Source organism: Stegodyphus dumicola, chromosome 1 (genome assembly GCF_044657685.1).
Source record: "Stegodyphus dumicola isolate Sdum_Otavi_A_Nest chromosome 1, ASM4465768v1".
NCBI classification, from domain to species: Eukaryota; Metazoa; Arthropoda; class Arachnida; order Araneae; family Eresidae; genus Stegodyphus; species Stegodyphus dumicola.
Genome location: NC_140768.1, coordinates 216,133,946 through 216,151,585, shown reverse-complemented (window position 1 = coordinate 216,151,585; position 17,640 = coordinate 216,133,946). Strand labels below are relative to the sequence as shown.

General features: G+C 31.8%; 1 protein-coding gene across 18 annotated transcripts in view; it reads right to left on the bottom strand.

Annotated features, from left to right (window-relative positions):
- Nucleotides 1-17,640, bottom strand: part of LOC118201136 (uncharacterized) — a 385,427-nt gene that overhangs the window by 231,463 nt on the left and 136,324 nt on the right. For all 18 annotated transcript variants that reach the window (XM_085825487.1, XM_085825518.1, XM_085825505.1 and 15 more), the window contains one exon: nt 6,513-6,581. In XM_085825487.1, the coding sequence (XP_085681613.1) occupies nt 6,513-6,581 (69 nt within the window). The remainder of the gene's footprint in view (nt 1-6,512; nt 6,582-17,640) is intronic.

The following is a 17,640-nucleotide window of genomic DNA, read 5'->3' as shown; positions in this document are numbered from 1 at the left end:
AGCAACAAAAGGTGATTGTAGGAGAAGTAATTCATGTCAGAATATCCTCCTTGACAAAGTAGCAACAAGCTACTGCATATGCATTGTCAATAATACAGTCAAAAGTCGTTAATTCGGACACCCATAATCCGGAATGATCTATAATCCGGACCTCAAAGCTAAAATCTTTCTGTGCATGCGCCGCGTTGACGCATGCTCATAGCCGTTTTACGCGTTCGCACAAGACATTTACAACTGCGCATATGCGTCTGCGCAAGCACAGAATACGTTTTCGCATGCGCGTTTAATGTATAATGGACGGTATAAGCTAAAATTATTTAATTATCTATTTCAGTTAATGTTGATGATTGCGTCGTTCCTTAATCTTCGAATTGGATCCGGCTTATTATTTTTGCAGACTGTAAGAGCAATTTTATAAAACTAAGCTTGAACTTTCGATTATGTCAAATAGAATTTCCGATGCTGGAGCTCCGAAAGGATCTAGAAAACGAAAGTATGTTTCGATATCCATCAAACAAAAAACGAATTGCTACATAAAATGAATAAAGGTATATCCTTTGTTTATCTAACCGTTCCGAAATCTGTTTATCAATTTCACGCTGCTCTGTGCGGGGGAGGGACGTCGCGGCACGCATTGAACTGGATGTTGATCTGTCAGGACTATCGTTATCTTCAGAGCAGATGTTTTTATTTTATTCGGCTTATAATTCCTTACTAAATGTAGTATTTAATCTTGATGTACTCCGTCTTTGATATGATTTAAATCAAATTCCTCGTCATTATAAATATCACGAATACAAATCAAATAGTTTTCTGGTTGCAATTTTCTAATTTCGGCTATGCGTAAGGTACGCATGCGCGCGTTGAAAGAAATGTTTAATAAAGTAAACAAATAAATATTAAGCTTCTTTTTTTGTAAATTTTGATACCCTTTAGATCATAATTGCTCATTATTTTATAAATTACAGGTTCATATTTTTAATTTTAGAATTTCTGCATGCCATCTTACCAGATTTAAACTGATGATCTATAATCCGGAAAAATCGATAATCCGGAGTCGCCAAAGTCCCGATGAGTCCGGATTTTGACTTTTGACTTTGACTGTATTGCCTATAGTATGCTATGTCTCCTTTTAGAAACATTTTAAAACAGGGACAGCAAAAAAATTCACATTAACTATACCGAATCTCAAGCAGGCCCCAATAATGGTGAAATGATTAAAGAATACTGAAAACAAGTAATTTGACCTATCGTTGAACCCATGCAAACAGGCTGGCAACAAAGATAGTTATGGTTTGTTCCATTCTGCAATGGGAATACAATTCAGTTTTCTGTGAAAACACTTAGTCATTAAACCGAGCAAAAGGCACTGTAGTAAATTTTGATTTCAGTCACCTACAATGTAGGGATAGAATAATCATTTCACATTAATTCTTACAGGAAATACAGTTTCAGTTTTTGGATGACAAAAGGAATGAACTTAACTCATGAACTCATAGTAAAATTAAATTGCAGAAATGTTGCAGAAACCTTAATGTTTGTCTCAGGAATTATGCAAAATATATGTTGTAACATCAACTGATTTGATCAAAAGAAATTTCACATATGGCTAACTTTTGAAAATACCAGAGTTGAGACTACACTGACATGATATGGAAATTTTTAAAAAACTGCAATGCATAAATTTATTTTATTGACATTGCACAATTGTTGAGGAATTCTATTGAGGAACAGTGAAAGATCTCCATGAAGTTTTTTTCATTATTAAAGGAAGCAGGGTTAACTGTTAATGCATCAAAATATAAGTTTGCAATGAAAGAATTACAATATCTGTGGTACAAAATTTCAGCTAAGAGTATCGAGACTGAGGATTCCAAAATAAAAGCAGTAAAAAATTATCCTCTATCAAATTTGGCAAAGAAACTGTCATCTTTTCTAGGCATGCGCTCGTATTACCATTCTTTCATTCAAAATTTTGCCAATACTGTTGAACCTTTGTTAGTGTAGAAATGAAAGAAATCGAAGTTTTCTTGGACATTGGGAGGCAAACATGGCGTTTAAACAATTGAAAGCAGCTCTAAATTAATACACCGGTGTTAAAATTCCCGGAAGGGGACGAGAACTTGGGAGATTGCGGCTGATGCTTCATATTATGCTGTGGGTGCAATTTTAATGCAAAAAGGGCATCCCTTGGCATTTTTTACCAAACGTTAAATGCAACAACGGAATTATATGGCAATCAAACAAGAAATGTTAGTCATGCTAATGGCAGCTCAGAAGTTCAGAGTTTATTTTGGGAAAACACCGATTACTGTCTATTCAGACCATGCAGCCTAGACTATATTCTGGAAAAAATTTAACTCCCAGACTAATTAGATGGGCCTTTAAGTTACAAGTTAATAATTAAGCATACTCCTGGCAAGGAAAATACTGTGGCTGACGTGTTATTAAGAATCAAACTGGATGAAAACGGTGATCAACTAAAATGTGCTATGTTAACATCTGAAGTTTTAGATTCCAGGGAAACGATAACTTCTGAGTTGATAAAGGATCCAGGATTTGATAATATCTATACTTATTTAAGGGATTCTGATAATTTTGAACATGCAGACCTTGCTGCAATTAGAAATACGACCCAAAATTACGAGATTTAAGATAATTTGTTATTCTATACTAAATCAATAAATGAAAACCACAAATATAGGCCAGTCATCCCAGCCACATTATGGCTAAGCATTTTGCAGGAACTGCATGACGCACCAGCGGCTGGCCACTTAGGGGTGAGGAAAACAGTGAGTAGGGTATGCAAGGTGGTGTATTTTCCGCAACTATAGAAAATAGTGACAGCATATGTGAGGTTCTGTAATTTATGTCAGTTAATTAACGAGGCTAATAATAACTCGGCCGAGTATCTAAATAGTATTCATGCAACTTTTCCTAATGAAATTCTTGAAATAGACCTTCTTGGCCCTTTTCTCCTAAATGAGTTAAATAAAAACCGATATCTTTTGGTGATTGCTGATGATTTTTCTAAGTGGATAGAAATAATTCCGTTTAAGCGAGCATCAGCTAAAATAGTCACAGATGTGTTTTTACATAAGTATATTTTAAAATACAGTGTACTGTTAGAAGAATTAAGTGATAATGGTAAACAGTTTGTTAGTCAAATTTTTGAAAATTTGTGTAAAGACCTTGACATACAGCATATGAAAATGGTCCTGAACAGACCACATGCAAACATCATGGAAAGAGTTAATAAAAACATTATTAGAAGTTATGTTAAAAAATATCAGAAAAGCTGGGATGGCTGCATTGATGAACTAGCCTATGCTTTAAGAACTGCCAAGCATGATACGATGGGTAAAATGCCCCCTGAATTATTTCTGGGTAGGAAGATTTTTGACACTTTTGGATAACTTCCAAGAATGGGAGCCGGAATTTAAACAGCAAAACATTCAAAAGCTGATTGATGAAACTTTGAAGAATTCTGATGTAACAAGAGGGCAGCAAAAATAGTATTATGATAGAAGATGCCATCAATTAAATTTTAAAGTGGAGGATAAGGTGCTGAAAAAAAATTTATGCTGTCTAGTGAACCAGAGAACTTTGTAGCGAAATTCTCCCATACGTCTGAAAGGCTATATGTGATAGAACAAATTGTTGGTGCTGTTATTTATATTACCTCAGATTCGGATGAAAGAATAAAGGCCAGTCCAAATCAATTAAAGAAATTTTATGACCATAAAGCCTTTGATATGTTGAATAGTTTCTTGCTGGCTTCCAAATCAGAAGAGGCGGCAGCCTCCCCCAAGGGCACCTTTGGCCCCATAAGTGCTTCCACCATCAGTAAAAAGACAAAGAACGGACCAGATGACAAGGCTTTAGACAGGCCGAAGAAGTTCCCAGAAAAGAACCCTGCCACAGATGGAAGGTCCAGCAGGAAAAAAATATAATTGTGAAGGATCGTCAAGAAGCAAGAACCCTGCTAGGAACAAGGATGCCCATGCCCTGACAAGGTCTTGCAGTAGACAACCCCAGAATACGTCAAGGAGGAGGTGCATGGAAAGAATTGTAGAAACAAGAGCATCGGTGGGTAAAATGAAGAAGAGATCACCTAAAGGTCAAGGGCCACAGCAAGGACCAAAGCAACCGCAACCAAGAGTCCCCCCGACTTCCAGCACTCCAAGAACCAGCGCTCCTTCCAGCAAAAGGAAAAGACAGGAGACAGCACCATTGGAGCCGAAAAGAAGGATGCTCAGAAGGGAAAAAGGGCAGGGCGAACCTCAACCAGTGGAAAGAAGGCAGAGATTGAAAATCGCCAGCGTGAATAACACAACTTGGAAGGAATTCTGCAATAAAAGGATGGCTGAGTACCAAGCAATAAAAAAACAAAGGCAAGTGAATTTTTCAATAAATCTCTTCTGTTTTGTAAAGTTACCTTAAATTACAAAGTTACTATGTAAAGTCAATTTGCCTCAGTTAAGGACTAAATTTATTTTAGTTTTACTTGGCTAAAGCACAAAGCTATAGTGTATTCTAAAAATGGATTGTTAATGTAAAGAACTAGTAGTTTGTTTTGTTAGTCGAAAGACTATTTCTGTTAAAATGCCAACAGTTCTGGCCTGATACAAGCAGCTTCGTATTAGTACTTGTTAATGAAAATTTGTTTTTAGGTTCGCACTTTTGGCGAGAAAAGGATTCAAGTAAAATTTTCATTTTATTCTCTATTGTGATAAAAGTATTTGATTGTAAAATATAAAAATATCTGTTATGTTAAAGTTAATGGTGCTGCAAACGTAGGTTTAAATCTCAAAGAGCATATATAATAATTATTTAGTGCTAAAAACCTCAGATGTAAAGTTAATGTATTTAAAAGTTAATATATTAAGAAAATCATGAAATGGCAGAAACAAAAAGTAAGTCAAATCAAATCATGCATTTTCAAGCGAAAGTTTGAGTGCGTTTAAGCTAGAATGTGCGAAATTTTTTTTTATGCATGCATTTTGTAGGGCTCACCACCTACACTCTAGTTAATTTTCATGTTTACTAGCTCATGGGGGATTAAGAAGTCAATTTAGGCTGTGTCTATGAAGGTCGTCATGTGCTAACAAGTTGATATGTATTTAGGTGCAGCATTTTTTCACTTTGAGATACTGCACTAAGATTTTCACCACACACTGTGGAGAGCCAAAAGGGGACTAAGTTTAAATTAAAGCATGAATGTGTAATGAGCAAATGTAACCCGTAGAAACCATAATGTTCAGAAAACTTGAGAAAGCTACAGTAAATACAAGAGAGTTAGAAATTCAATAAAAGGGTTAATGTGTTGTGAAAATAAAGTGTTATTTATTGTTTGACAGACACATGTATTCATAGTTATTCCTTCCAAATGACTGGAAGGATAAGACTGAATGTCCTAATGAGCACATTCATGGGAACAAAACGAGGAAAAAAAATCATTTCTGTTATAATTAAGTTTCGTACTGTGTAAATGGGGCTCAGGGCCTGTTAGATATAGAATTTAACAGTTTGAATCAGGTCTTTAAGGACCTTTATCCAAGTCTGCTAAATTCTGGCAGGGGCAACTGTAGGTATTTATTTTAAATAACCAATTTAGTTGAATTTTACATTCTTTCCTATAAGCCTTCATTTTCCTAACTGTCAATGCCAGAATATTTAAATTTGGTAGCACATGTGAAGTAATGCAAATTCTACCTTGAAGAGGAAAAGTTTAAATACTGAGTTGTAGAAGGGAAAGTTAAAGAGTTTGGGTAAGTGCCATTTCCTCTGTAGTGTGAGCTTCTATTTCTGCATTTATTGCTGGTTAATGCGGCATAACATACTTTGCTGCAACTAGATTTCGAAGCGGCTTTAAGTAACAAGAGTATCTGAGTCCAGTAAAGTAATTTATATGACTTGTTAATATCTTTGAATTTTATTTCAGTTCTTGTTATTTGAGTTACCGCCCGAATGAGGAGTAGTGTGTTAGCATCAAGTCCTCGCATTGTGAGTTTTAAAGAGTTTAATAAAGGGCACTTTTAACTCTTCTCCTGTGTGGTTTCTACACATCAGTATGTGTCACCTTAGAAGACAGGCAAGTGGTTTTAACAGGTTAGCATATCATGGTTAAATTGCTAGAGGGAAAAATTCATTAAAATTAATGGTTTTTCATTGATTGACTTACATTTAAAAAAAAAGAAGATTAGCCCAAAGCATTTCTGCCTGTCTTTTGCATGCAGATAGAATATTTATCTTTATTGAATTCTCAGTTTATTTGTAGCCAGATTAAAAACTCATGCTTCTTTTTCTTTCTTTCCTTTTTTTTTTTAAAGAAAAGAATATACAGAGCGAAAGTATTTAATAAATTGGAAAGTATTGCATTGAAAAATATTGCAATAAATAACCATTAGATTACAGTAAAAAAAATTGGAAATATGGGAAATAAAAGTTTGGATGTATTATAAACTACAAATAACTGTTATAAACGTTTTCTACAAAGAATGGAAAATTACCTCCTCTTCAATAACCATCATGTCACTGTCAGGTTCACTTTGCTCCTCCTCTACATCATTAGTGACATCCTGAAGATACAAATGATTTTTTAAAAATTTAGATCTTAATAGAAAATTCAAATACTAATAGAAATAAATTTTTAAAATAGAGATCATTTTAAAGGCTATTTGAAAAATAAATGCTAATGAAATTTTTCCCTCTCAGAATATTAATTTGAGGAAGTTAATTATTGTAATCAGAATATTTATCATTGCTTAAGGAAAGTAGGAGACCAATACATTTCTTCTTTAAAAGATTAATTTCTCTTTATTCACGGAAGTTCAAATGTGTTTTGCAGTACCATACATTTATCACGTCTAGCATTACAGTTGGGATGGTACTGCCTATGATACACAAACTACACCAATAATTCTTTACAGCATATGATGTTGTTGTTTTTATACTTTAACCTCTTATTTCTCGAGAAACTATGATTAATTTTTTTATAAGAGTCTTTCGCTTTTCTTTCAGACCACTGTGACAAAAAGTGTAAGTTTGTTTCATTTTGCTACCTTTGAATTTCAACAGAGCATTGCTATTGGAATCTTGTTTTGATTTTAGTCTTCTACACATATCCATATAATGCCTTTTCCATATTTTCCACTGTATCATCTCTTACATATGAAATAGCACTCTTACTGCTGCAAGTTCTATGTTCTATGTACCAGCTGCTACATTTTTTCTACTAGAGTCTTCATTTTTTCTAATTTTCCTTACTGTGGCTACATTCATGGAGTAAAATTTAGCAACATCTGTTACTCTTTCTCTTATATGTAAATGATCTAATATTTAAATTTTTGTTTCTAAAGCTTAGAAAAAAGAAAATAAAAAGAAAACATAGCTTTTCTTTTTATTTGATTTTTTGAAATCTTTTGGCATTATAAAACATTCAAAAATTTATGTAAATTTTAAAATGCCACAAACAATATAAAGGTTGAAAACTTATCAGTAAACATTCATATATATAGATAAAAATTATATAAGCCTTGCTGCTACAATACTGATACTGCACTAGTTTATATGAACAAAATAGCTTTATTGTTGTGAAATACCTATGCACACTACAAGGATTCCCTTTTACAACATGGGGAATCCCCATCCTTGTTGTTGGCACCAGTGTTACTAAAGAGAGATTCAAAAATGACTTAAAATATACATATTTGCATATATGCAGCCAAACATACATTTTTACCGAGTTTTTGAAATCCATTAATTTTTAAACTGTGTAAAACTGAAATCGTGTACATCGAGGGATAGATGTGTTTGGTACTCAAGCAAATGTGCATATGACAGAGGAGAAGAAGCACAAACTGGATGACACTTCTGTTAAAGGTATCAAGGCTGGATATACTAAAAAAGATATAAATTATTATTAACTGGATACAAATATCAATAGTATTGTAATGAGTCATGATATGACATTTATACCAAACAATTCTCACCCCAAAGACAAGCAAGAGGATACAGAATTCATGCTGCTTTTAAAAAGATCATTTCAAAGAGGAGGGTGTTTTCCAAAATACAGAAATAAGACAATTTCATAGTCGCAAAAATGTACTGCTTGATAGTTACAACACAGGCAGACAATCACATGTCTGGTTTTGAACACTTTAGGTATCAGGCATTGTTACTATTAATGAGTGAAATAGCAACCAACTGACAGCAGTGATATTCAGCTACAGCGTATTTATGTTTCTACAACTTCAAAATTATAATAACATGCAGCAAGACAAACCAAGTTTTATGCCTTAAAATTAAAGTTCATTAATAGTTTTCAATTAAAATTCATTTAAAAATTTAATTAAAAAATACAAATGTGATGCAATATAATGATACAAAATATTAAACTCCACTTTAGTAAAATAATACAAATGTACATATTTTTAAAAATATAATTAGTATAATGCCTATTTTTACTTATCATTTTAAAACTATTATTTTGCATGCAAATTTATTAGATAAGAAGTTGTAATTTAAAATATGTTGAAAATTAATATTGTGTGCCAAATAAAAGGAAAGGAAGATATAGCACAAGTAAACATTCATAGAACAAAAAATTTAGATATATTATGCAATAAAAAAGTATAGATAATAAGTCCTCTTCTAAACTTCAAAGAATATATAAAAATATAATGTTATTAAAATACAGAAAATTTATTAGTACATCTGCTGAAATCAATTTGCTTCTACTTATAACTAACATCCATGCACCACTCTTAACAATGCAGAATATAAATAATGAAAATAATAATAAATGGTGTTCATTTCAAAAAAACGCTAAAAATTGTAAAAAAAGTGTTTCATGCAACATTTTTAATTATTCCTTTTTTTATTACGATTTTTATATAGGTTGAGTTACAGTTATGATTAAACAAACTGCATATTTGTAACAAGTAAAGCTATCTTATGCAACTAGATAATTTCTTAGGCTAAGTCTTGTTACTCCGAAAGTGTTCATCTATATTTTCTATTTTAGTAATGAAAATTTATTCTTACTTGCACATAAGGATATTCAATCACGTAGTAACATGTTTTCATAATATTTTCCCCACATGCTGATTTTGCATTATTATAATTTATTAACCATATACTACCCAGGCACTACTAGCACGTCTCCAAAAATATACGTATAATTTTGGTGAAATAAGCGTATGGTATTTTTTGCATGTTACTTTTACGAAATTTATACGAATGAAAAGGCTGAAGTTACTGTTGACTCTTTATCGTTATTTTCCACACATTATTTTTACGAAAATTATACGAATCCGAATTTACTGAAAAAAACTACTGCCATAATGGTATATTTTATTCGTCACTTTTACGTATATTATACGAATCTGAATGTTCTGAAAGAAACTACTGCCCTTATGGTATATTTCATTCGTCACTTTTACGGATATTATACGAAGTCTAAAAAGATTGAAAATGAATTTTATTAATTCAAAATATTTAGTGCATTTTTGGCATTTCACTTTGTTTTCCTTTTCCACGAACATGGAAAAAGGGGCATTCATATATGAGGCTAAAATTTTTCTATGAATTTTAAAATGTGAGCTAAATCTTTACGTGCATTTTCTCAAAAAATTATATTTTCTTAATTTAAAGATTTCCAAAATAACTTATTCATTTTCTTATATCAAATTTGTTATTTTTATTCATATCAACACTTACATTAATTTACACAATTTAATTTCTTTTATGAAAATCCTATTACCCATTTAACTGAAATAAGCTGTATATTAAATTTGTGTACTTATTGAGTTTGGTACAATAATCGCCTTATTTTATTTAGCAAATGTGGGCATTTAAATAGGAATAAGACTAGCAAATCTTTCATGTTGAGGAATAGAATAAATAGAGCAGAAGATGCTTGAAAATGTTTAACTTCTTGAACAATAGTTTAATGTAGACCAAAGGATCATTAACTATAATCAAAGATATACTAATATTTTTATTTAATAATAATAATAATAACTCTACGAAATTGCAAGCTGAATCCTGATATTTTGCATATATATTTCAGTTCCTTTAATCTTTGTTATAAAAATCACATGAGGCTAACATTTTTTAATTTTGTTTAATGTACGGGAAAAATGATATAGCGATTTTAATAATTTTTATACGAGGAAAAAATAAATAAATAATGTAAATAAATAATTATATTATATTTTATATTTTTCCTGAAACAGTTAAAGACATTCTTAATATGGAGATCTACAGATAAGTACAAAGGTCCAGTTAAATGAACTCAAAATCTGCATAGTTAATTTTACGCTAACTTATAAAAATTAACCGGATTTTCGATTATACACTGAGCATGCGCATACACAGACCATTTTTATTTTTCATAGAAAAATTGAATTATTACCTTAATATAGGGATGCTGTGAATATAAATTTATATAATGCAAAAGTAGGTTTATTTCATATGCTAATTTAGAGGCTTTCTTAATATGTTTAATTATAAAGAAAAAAAAAGCGTTGTAATTCTTGTTCACTGACCAATGGCAAAGCAAACACTTTCTACTTCCGGTTGTGGCGGGATATTTGTGAAGTCAGAAATGGCGGTCGAAAAGAATGGTAAAGTCGCAAAGAATACTGTTTGTTCGTGGATTGGCGTTTGTGACTGAATCCATCGATGTTACTAATTATTTGAAGAAAGTAAGTGAATATTTTATATTTTCAGCGTTTAATACTCGTACTTTCTTCACCTATATAAAATTTTATAAATAACGTCTGTGTAGGAAATGTGGTTTTCCATGTGTTGTTCTTTTGTGTACGTGCCTAATGCAAAGAAAGTCTATGTAAAGAAGGAAAGTCTCCATTAAAGAATCTCTAAGGAGAAGAAGTAAAGGTTTCCCGAGGCAAATGTGGCTCCTTCAAACTGAAGAGACACTGTGTATGTCCCTGAAGCTTATTTTAAAGGGGCAATCCATCCACCCTCCGTACCTTTCTGCACATGTGCGAAATAGCAGGCAAGAAACCGGCATCAAAGAATTTCTCTCCCCTTACAGATTCTTTGCCTCCATAGACGTAATGTAAACCAGTTTGTCTTCTACAAAGAGAGATTCTTTGTCTTCTACGCCACTAGAAAGAAAAGGAACTATACGCCAAGGGATTTGGCGACAGAACCTGTTTGCGAGAATTTCCCCCAACCCAAACGGGTTTTCTCCCTCTTCTGAGGCGTTGCCGGTTGTCACCTTGATCACATCCGGAGGAGTAGGGACGACCTGCAGAAATTTAACATTGGTTGCCTATTGCAGCGTGTATAATTGTCAAGAAAAAGCTGGTTCTAGCGCCCCATTTCACAAATTAGAATTTCTACATATTTTTATTTTCGAAAGTGAGATTGATTTTTAAAAATTTAGCATATTTATCAAGCATAATTAACGTTCCAAATAATTATGCTTTCAGGACTGAATATTTTTTTAGCTTTTCCTATGCTGTAAGGAAATTTGTAACTACTTCTCTTAGAAAATAATATTTTAAATCTGAACTAATAGAAAATTTCAAACAAGCAATTTTCTCTTGCAATTTTTATGGTTTTTTATTGGTGCAAATAAGTAAAAAATACTAAAATATTAAAAAATGAATTTTTAAAAGTTTTGTTTAAAATTCTAAATTGTGCTGCTTTTTTAAAACTATAATTTCAAAAAAAGCAGCACGATTTAGAATGAGTATTATAGCACAATTTCTGTAAAGGAGTTTTATTTCAATTATATTTCATAATACATCATAGTGATAAAGACTTTTGACTCCTTAAAAATTTTATAAATTTGATTCTAATATTAAAATTGTATTTAACCGGAATAATTAATTTTGCTTGTATTTTATAGTGATTATTTTTTAAAATTTATTTTTAATTCTGCATAAGTTTTTTTTATTTACTGTTATTTTAATTTATTAGCCCAAAGGGGTGGTAGCCTAGAAAGGCTGCTAGTTTCAAAGCGACATTTTGCGCTGTTTTACTATAAATGTCCGTGGCTCCTTGCAAATTGTTGTTACCAAATATTATCGCCCTGTATTATATGTAAAGAAATTAAATAATGAATATGCATGCATGTATGTTTCTCGCACTGACAAAAATGACAGTATCTAGAGCCATCAAATTTTGAATAATGTAATCCTCCCCTCCCCCCCTGAACGGCCGAATTTCGAATTTGTTTTAATCTATTTCATATTTTGTAAAACTTTAACGAATTTTTGATTAACAAACTCAACGAGTTCCGAGCGAGTATTGTACGGAACATAACAGTTTTATCTCCAGTGCGGAAATTCTAAAGATATGCTGTTTTCAAGTGTATGTGGTTTACGGGTAAAGACCATGATATTCAATAAATATAGGTAACACACAAAACTTTAAAAAAAGAATGCTTCTAGATTTAATTTATCTTTTTTTTTCCCCTTCATTATGCTCAGAAAATTTTATGCTCCGAATTTTATGAAATATTAAAATAACTAATCCACTTTAATGTTAATAATTTAATGATCATATAATAAATATGATCGTTTTGTAATGTTACTATAGTTTAGAAAATCACTGCCTGAAAATGTTCATTAAATTTTAAAAAATATATATATCAGATCTTGTTTAATTTTACCTTATTTATTTCAAAGCATCACGTACTATCAATCTTATTTAATTTTACTTTATTTTTACACAAAATTAAGTTCATAAATTTTTTGCTTAGAGTTTTTAACGTTTTAGCAAAGTAAAGATGTTTGTACAAGAATTAGGAGAAAAAAATGCGCGAAATGCAGTAAAAAGTGCTTTAATGAGATATATTAAATCCTATTTGGAAAAAACTCTGGCTTTCATAATCTCATCAGTATACAACGCATCACATTTAATAATTAAAAAGAGTTATGTGATACGAACGCCATAGGTTTCAGTGCTAAAGTAAACCAAATCGTCCGTACTCTTTCTTGCCGACATGTCGGTGACGCACGCCCCGCCCACTGGGTTAGTCTATTTCTTATAAGGTCCATGTTTGTGATGTACCTGTCCAAGATTTTCCGGGCCCACCAGCGGCCGAGCGGTAAAGTCGCTGAACACTGGTTGTTCGGTCCGAGGTTCGGATCCCGCGAACGGGCTGGCTGAATGGTTGTTTTCGTGGTTTTCCCATGTGTAACGTGTATACGAGCCAGTTTCCCTTAGAAAGTCCTCCACGAAGGCATCCCTCCCCTTAGGCAAATAGCCCTAGCGTGCTTTGCCATAATTAAATACACCAACACACCAAGATTTTCCACCTTCGCCACGTGTACAGGAAATTGAGGAACACAGGTTAAGATGAATCGCTCTTTGACTTTTTGCGATAATTTAAATTCGAATTTTTGTGCTTTTTTGCTTTACTAGTTGAACTTTTAGGTACTTTTCCGTTTCGCTGGCGCAAATCTCGCCAAGCAGACTTTATTGCCGACAACATACAGTATACACATAAAAAAAAGGCTGATAAATGTTAGTTCTAAGAATTTTGTATTTTGAAGGCATGAATATTTTAATATCGTTTAAAATTTTGTAAAAAACCAATAAATAAAGACAATAAATTTGTAAAAAGATATGAATTTAAGAATTTACTATGGTTTCACGGTTCAAGATCCTGATTCGCCGGTTCATATCACGTGATTCCAAGTGATCTCATCTCACGTAAACTAAGCTACACAGTAATTATCTGCATTAATTTCAAGTTAAATCTTAATTTGGAATAAAAGTTTAAATGCAAGAATTATTTCAATCTGCAAGAAAAGCTTACACAGAAATTATGTAGAACCGCAATGCTTTAATTCGCTAGTGTATTCTCATTACAACTGATGACCCTTGACTTTGCCCTTTTTCTATATTTTTGCCTTCAGGTGAGCGGTGTGATTGCATCCTAATTGATTTAATTCCCGCGAATGGTCTTAGGGCATAAAATAGAACTATCTGGTAAAAATTCTATGTAATTTTATGCCAGTATTGAAAGAAACAATCAATCTGATAAGAAATGGCTGCAACTTGTTTTGAAAATGAGGCGTAAAAGGTTACCAGCGAGGCTATTCCGTTTGGCATCAGTATTCATATCGCAGTTTGATGTCTGATTTTATATCTGTCAATGTAGGGGGGAAAAATGGAGTCACACAGCTTTAAACTCTTGATAAACGTGACCGTTGAACCTGTTCGAACTTCGACATCAGCTTCAAGCTTTGGCGCTTTTTGGCGACAGATATTTCACGCATGCGCAGTTGTGTCCCTTTTCGTTCGGAGGAAGCCACTCCTGCTGCTGCGAAGCTTTCCTTCTTATCAATACATATTCTTTGCCTAATGGTTCGTTTGGTTTAATCCTAGTATCCAGTGCACACGGGATTTAGCTACTTTTGGCGACCTCATGATGAGCAGTAAAAACGGGACATATACGATGAGTAGTAAACGGGTCATTCAAAGAATATATATAGTTATACATAGACGTGGCTGATCTTTGGATCATTTTTGGTGTTGGCGATAATTTTCAAAATCACGCCAAGGCTGCACCGTATACTAGGATTTTACCATTTATTTTCAGGATTTGGTACTGTTAATGACATAGAATACCAAATCAATAAATGGAAAAAATTTTGCACTAGTCAGTTTCTTACTGTTTGTGTCACTCCTGTTTGTATGTGTCTCACCTTTTTATAGTTATATTATTTTTACTCAAACGTTTTAATATTTATCTTAAAGCATATTGTAATTAAGCAGGAAATAGCTTTTAATTGAAAAAGAAAGGCAATATTAACATGAATAATTGTTCAGAAATCTGTTCTGGAAATATTATCTATGCCAAAAAATAAAGCATGTAACTTTCATTTATTTATGAAATTCAAAATTTTTTATTTGCTTAGTGTTTTCCCTAAAAATAATTTAATTTCTTATTTTTGAATTTAGTTTTATAAATTTGCTTTAATATATAATCTTTAACTCAAAGATATTATGCTACTAAAAAAGGAAATTTTATGCGATAGAAACACAGGTACTTTGTTCCAAATCTGTGTTCATTTTTTTTATATATATATATACTGAATTTTCATGCACTTGTAATTGCTGAAATATATCCTTTCATGAATAATAAGTAAGTCCTAAGTCCTTTCATGAATGCATTTATTTTTTGTTTGTTTGATTTTGTTGTTTTAAAAGATCTGCCATAGTAAAAGAAAGAAAATAAAGTAAGAATGCTTTACTTTCAGTTTTGAATAAATTTATTACTATTTACAGCTTCAAGTTTCTCTAAACATAATTTTCAAAGTCAAAACTTGATAATTATGTTGATTATTAGACTTGCATGAAAACATTTATTGAAAAGTTAGTATTTGATCTAAAATACCTTAAATTATTTGAATTATATTTTACTAAATCATGCATTTTGATATAACTAGATAGTTAAAAAAATGAAAATTGTAAATGTACAGAAATGCTTATATAAAACCAAAAAATTTTTTATAGTTTTGTTGCTTTTTCCCTTGTAAATTAAATATATATATATATTACAGTCTGGGGAGTCTCACTATTCAGTACCCTGCTGAATTGTAGTAAACAATACGTCCAATCTACTAGACCATCAAAGATGCAGATTTGGATTTTCTATTTCATAGTTATTGAAATCATAATGGTATGTTTGTTTAAATTAGTACTGTTTATGAATGTGATAAAAATAAATTCTGATAAGCTAAGAAATTATTTTCTATTAATTATGAACTGTAAATAATGTGACCAATTTTCTTCATAGTATTTACTAAAACTTTTTTTTTAAAAAGGGAGGTAGTCTTATTTATACAATTCTTGCAGAGATACTAAGAAATAAAACATTTCAGGAATTTTCACTGGGTATATCTTGATGTGTAAAATCATGTTATTCAATGCCATATTACTTTTTCACAGGAAGGTAATTTTATTGATCTAACGTCTGCATAAATCAAACTTAAGAATGATTACAGTTTCTAAGCTAACTTAAAATTTTCAGATTTAGAAAATATAAGTTTAATGTAGCATTAGTTTTCCATGGAATAGAAAAGGTTTTAAAAATGTTCAGTTGTTAGAGGGAAATATAATAAATGAGATTGTCCTGATATAGTTTCAGCTGGAAATTAAACTGAATTTTCGGATAGTGAAGATTTCATTTAAGAATTCTAATAAAACTGATTAATGTAAATCCTATGATTCATGTAGGTATTCTTCTGTTATCAGGACCAGATTCAGAAATGTGTGTTTATATGCATGCATTTTTAAATGTAGGTGCTCGTGTGTGCATGTGTATATTCTTTATGTATGTATGTGTATACTTATACACATATATGCGCATACATGCATATACACATGCTTACTTTTCTACAGTGGAACCTCGAGATACGAGTTTAATTCGTTCTAGCATTCAACTGGTATAGCGAATTTCTCATATCTAGAAACAAGCTTCCCCATTGAAAATAATGGAAATTCAGTTAACCCATTCCACACCCCAAAAAATATCAACATTTTAATATCAAGTCAATTTTTCCTAATAAATAACTAAGTCTTATTGGTAAATAATATAACCATAGTTTAACTTTGTTACCAACATTTTAACTCCTTCTCATTAATCCACACCAACAACAGCTTCTCAACATCTAGGAGTACTTTTATGGTGCTTGGAAGCAACAATAATTCCTTTGGCTACATCAGATTTCTTATTTTTTTTTCCTGCTTCTTCAGAATCCAATTGTCACTATGCTTATGTTTATCTATGATTTCTTTCTTGATATCGACGGCCATGGCCTCCTTATATTTCTTTACAGCACTATCTGAGGCAACAATCTTCTTGCGGGGCATCTTGAAATAATTATTTTCACGTTAAATGTCAAAACAATTAACTTACAAGTGCACAAACACATATATAAAAGAACACTGAGTGATCTGACAAGGGGATTCCCTGAGTTGAGCAGGATAGGGAAATGGCGCCACCCATACCAACAGCCTGGCTCATTGCTCGTGTTTTGTTCATACTTTCCTTGTATCTCGAGGTTTCATTGTACGTTGCTGAATCCCATCCTAATAACAGATAAGTACCTTTGCCAGTATTGCAACAGAGCTAGAATGAATTATTGTGTTAAATATGTGGAAAATGCATGCTTAAAGTACTGTTATTTTCTAAAAATATTCTGTATGTCTAATTTTTACAAGAAGAAAAAATGGCTAAAAGCTGTTAATTTATTTATTAGTCCAAAGGGGCTTTGTCCCTAAAGGACTATTGTTTTTGTTTTGCATTGGTTCACTATAAATATCTGTTTCACTTTTCAAAGTGTTCCTACCAAATGTTAGAGTTCCTAGTGTGGGATTAATACTCTCTATCATAGTGCCCTCTATAACCCATGTTAAGGTTAACCTGTATAACCTATAAGGATTGCCAGTTTAGGTGAGATATCTAGGTAGTCATCATAATATGTACCTTATTTTTTATTATTTTTAAATTAAATTGAAAGTAATAAACTAGTTTTCAAGGATGGAGTTAAACTAGATTTGCATTCAATTCTGGTTTATTGTGTTAATGATGTTTTGCTGTAACAAATATGAAATTTTTGTTTAAGTAAAATAATTTAAAATGTT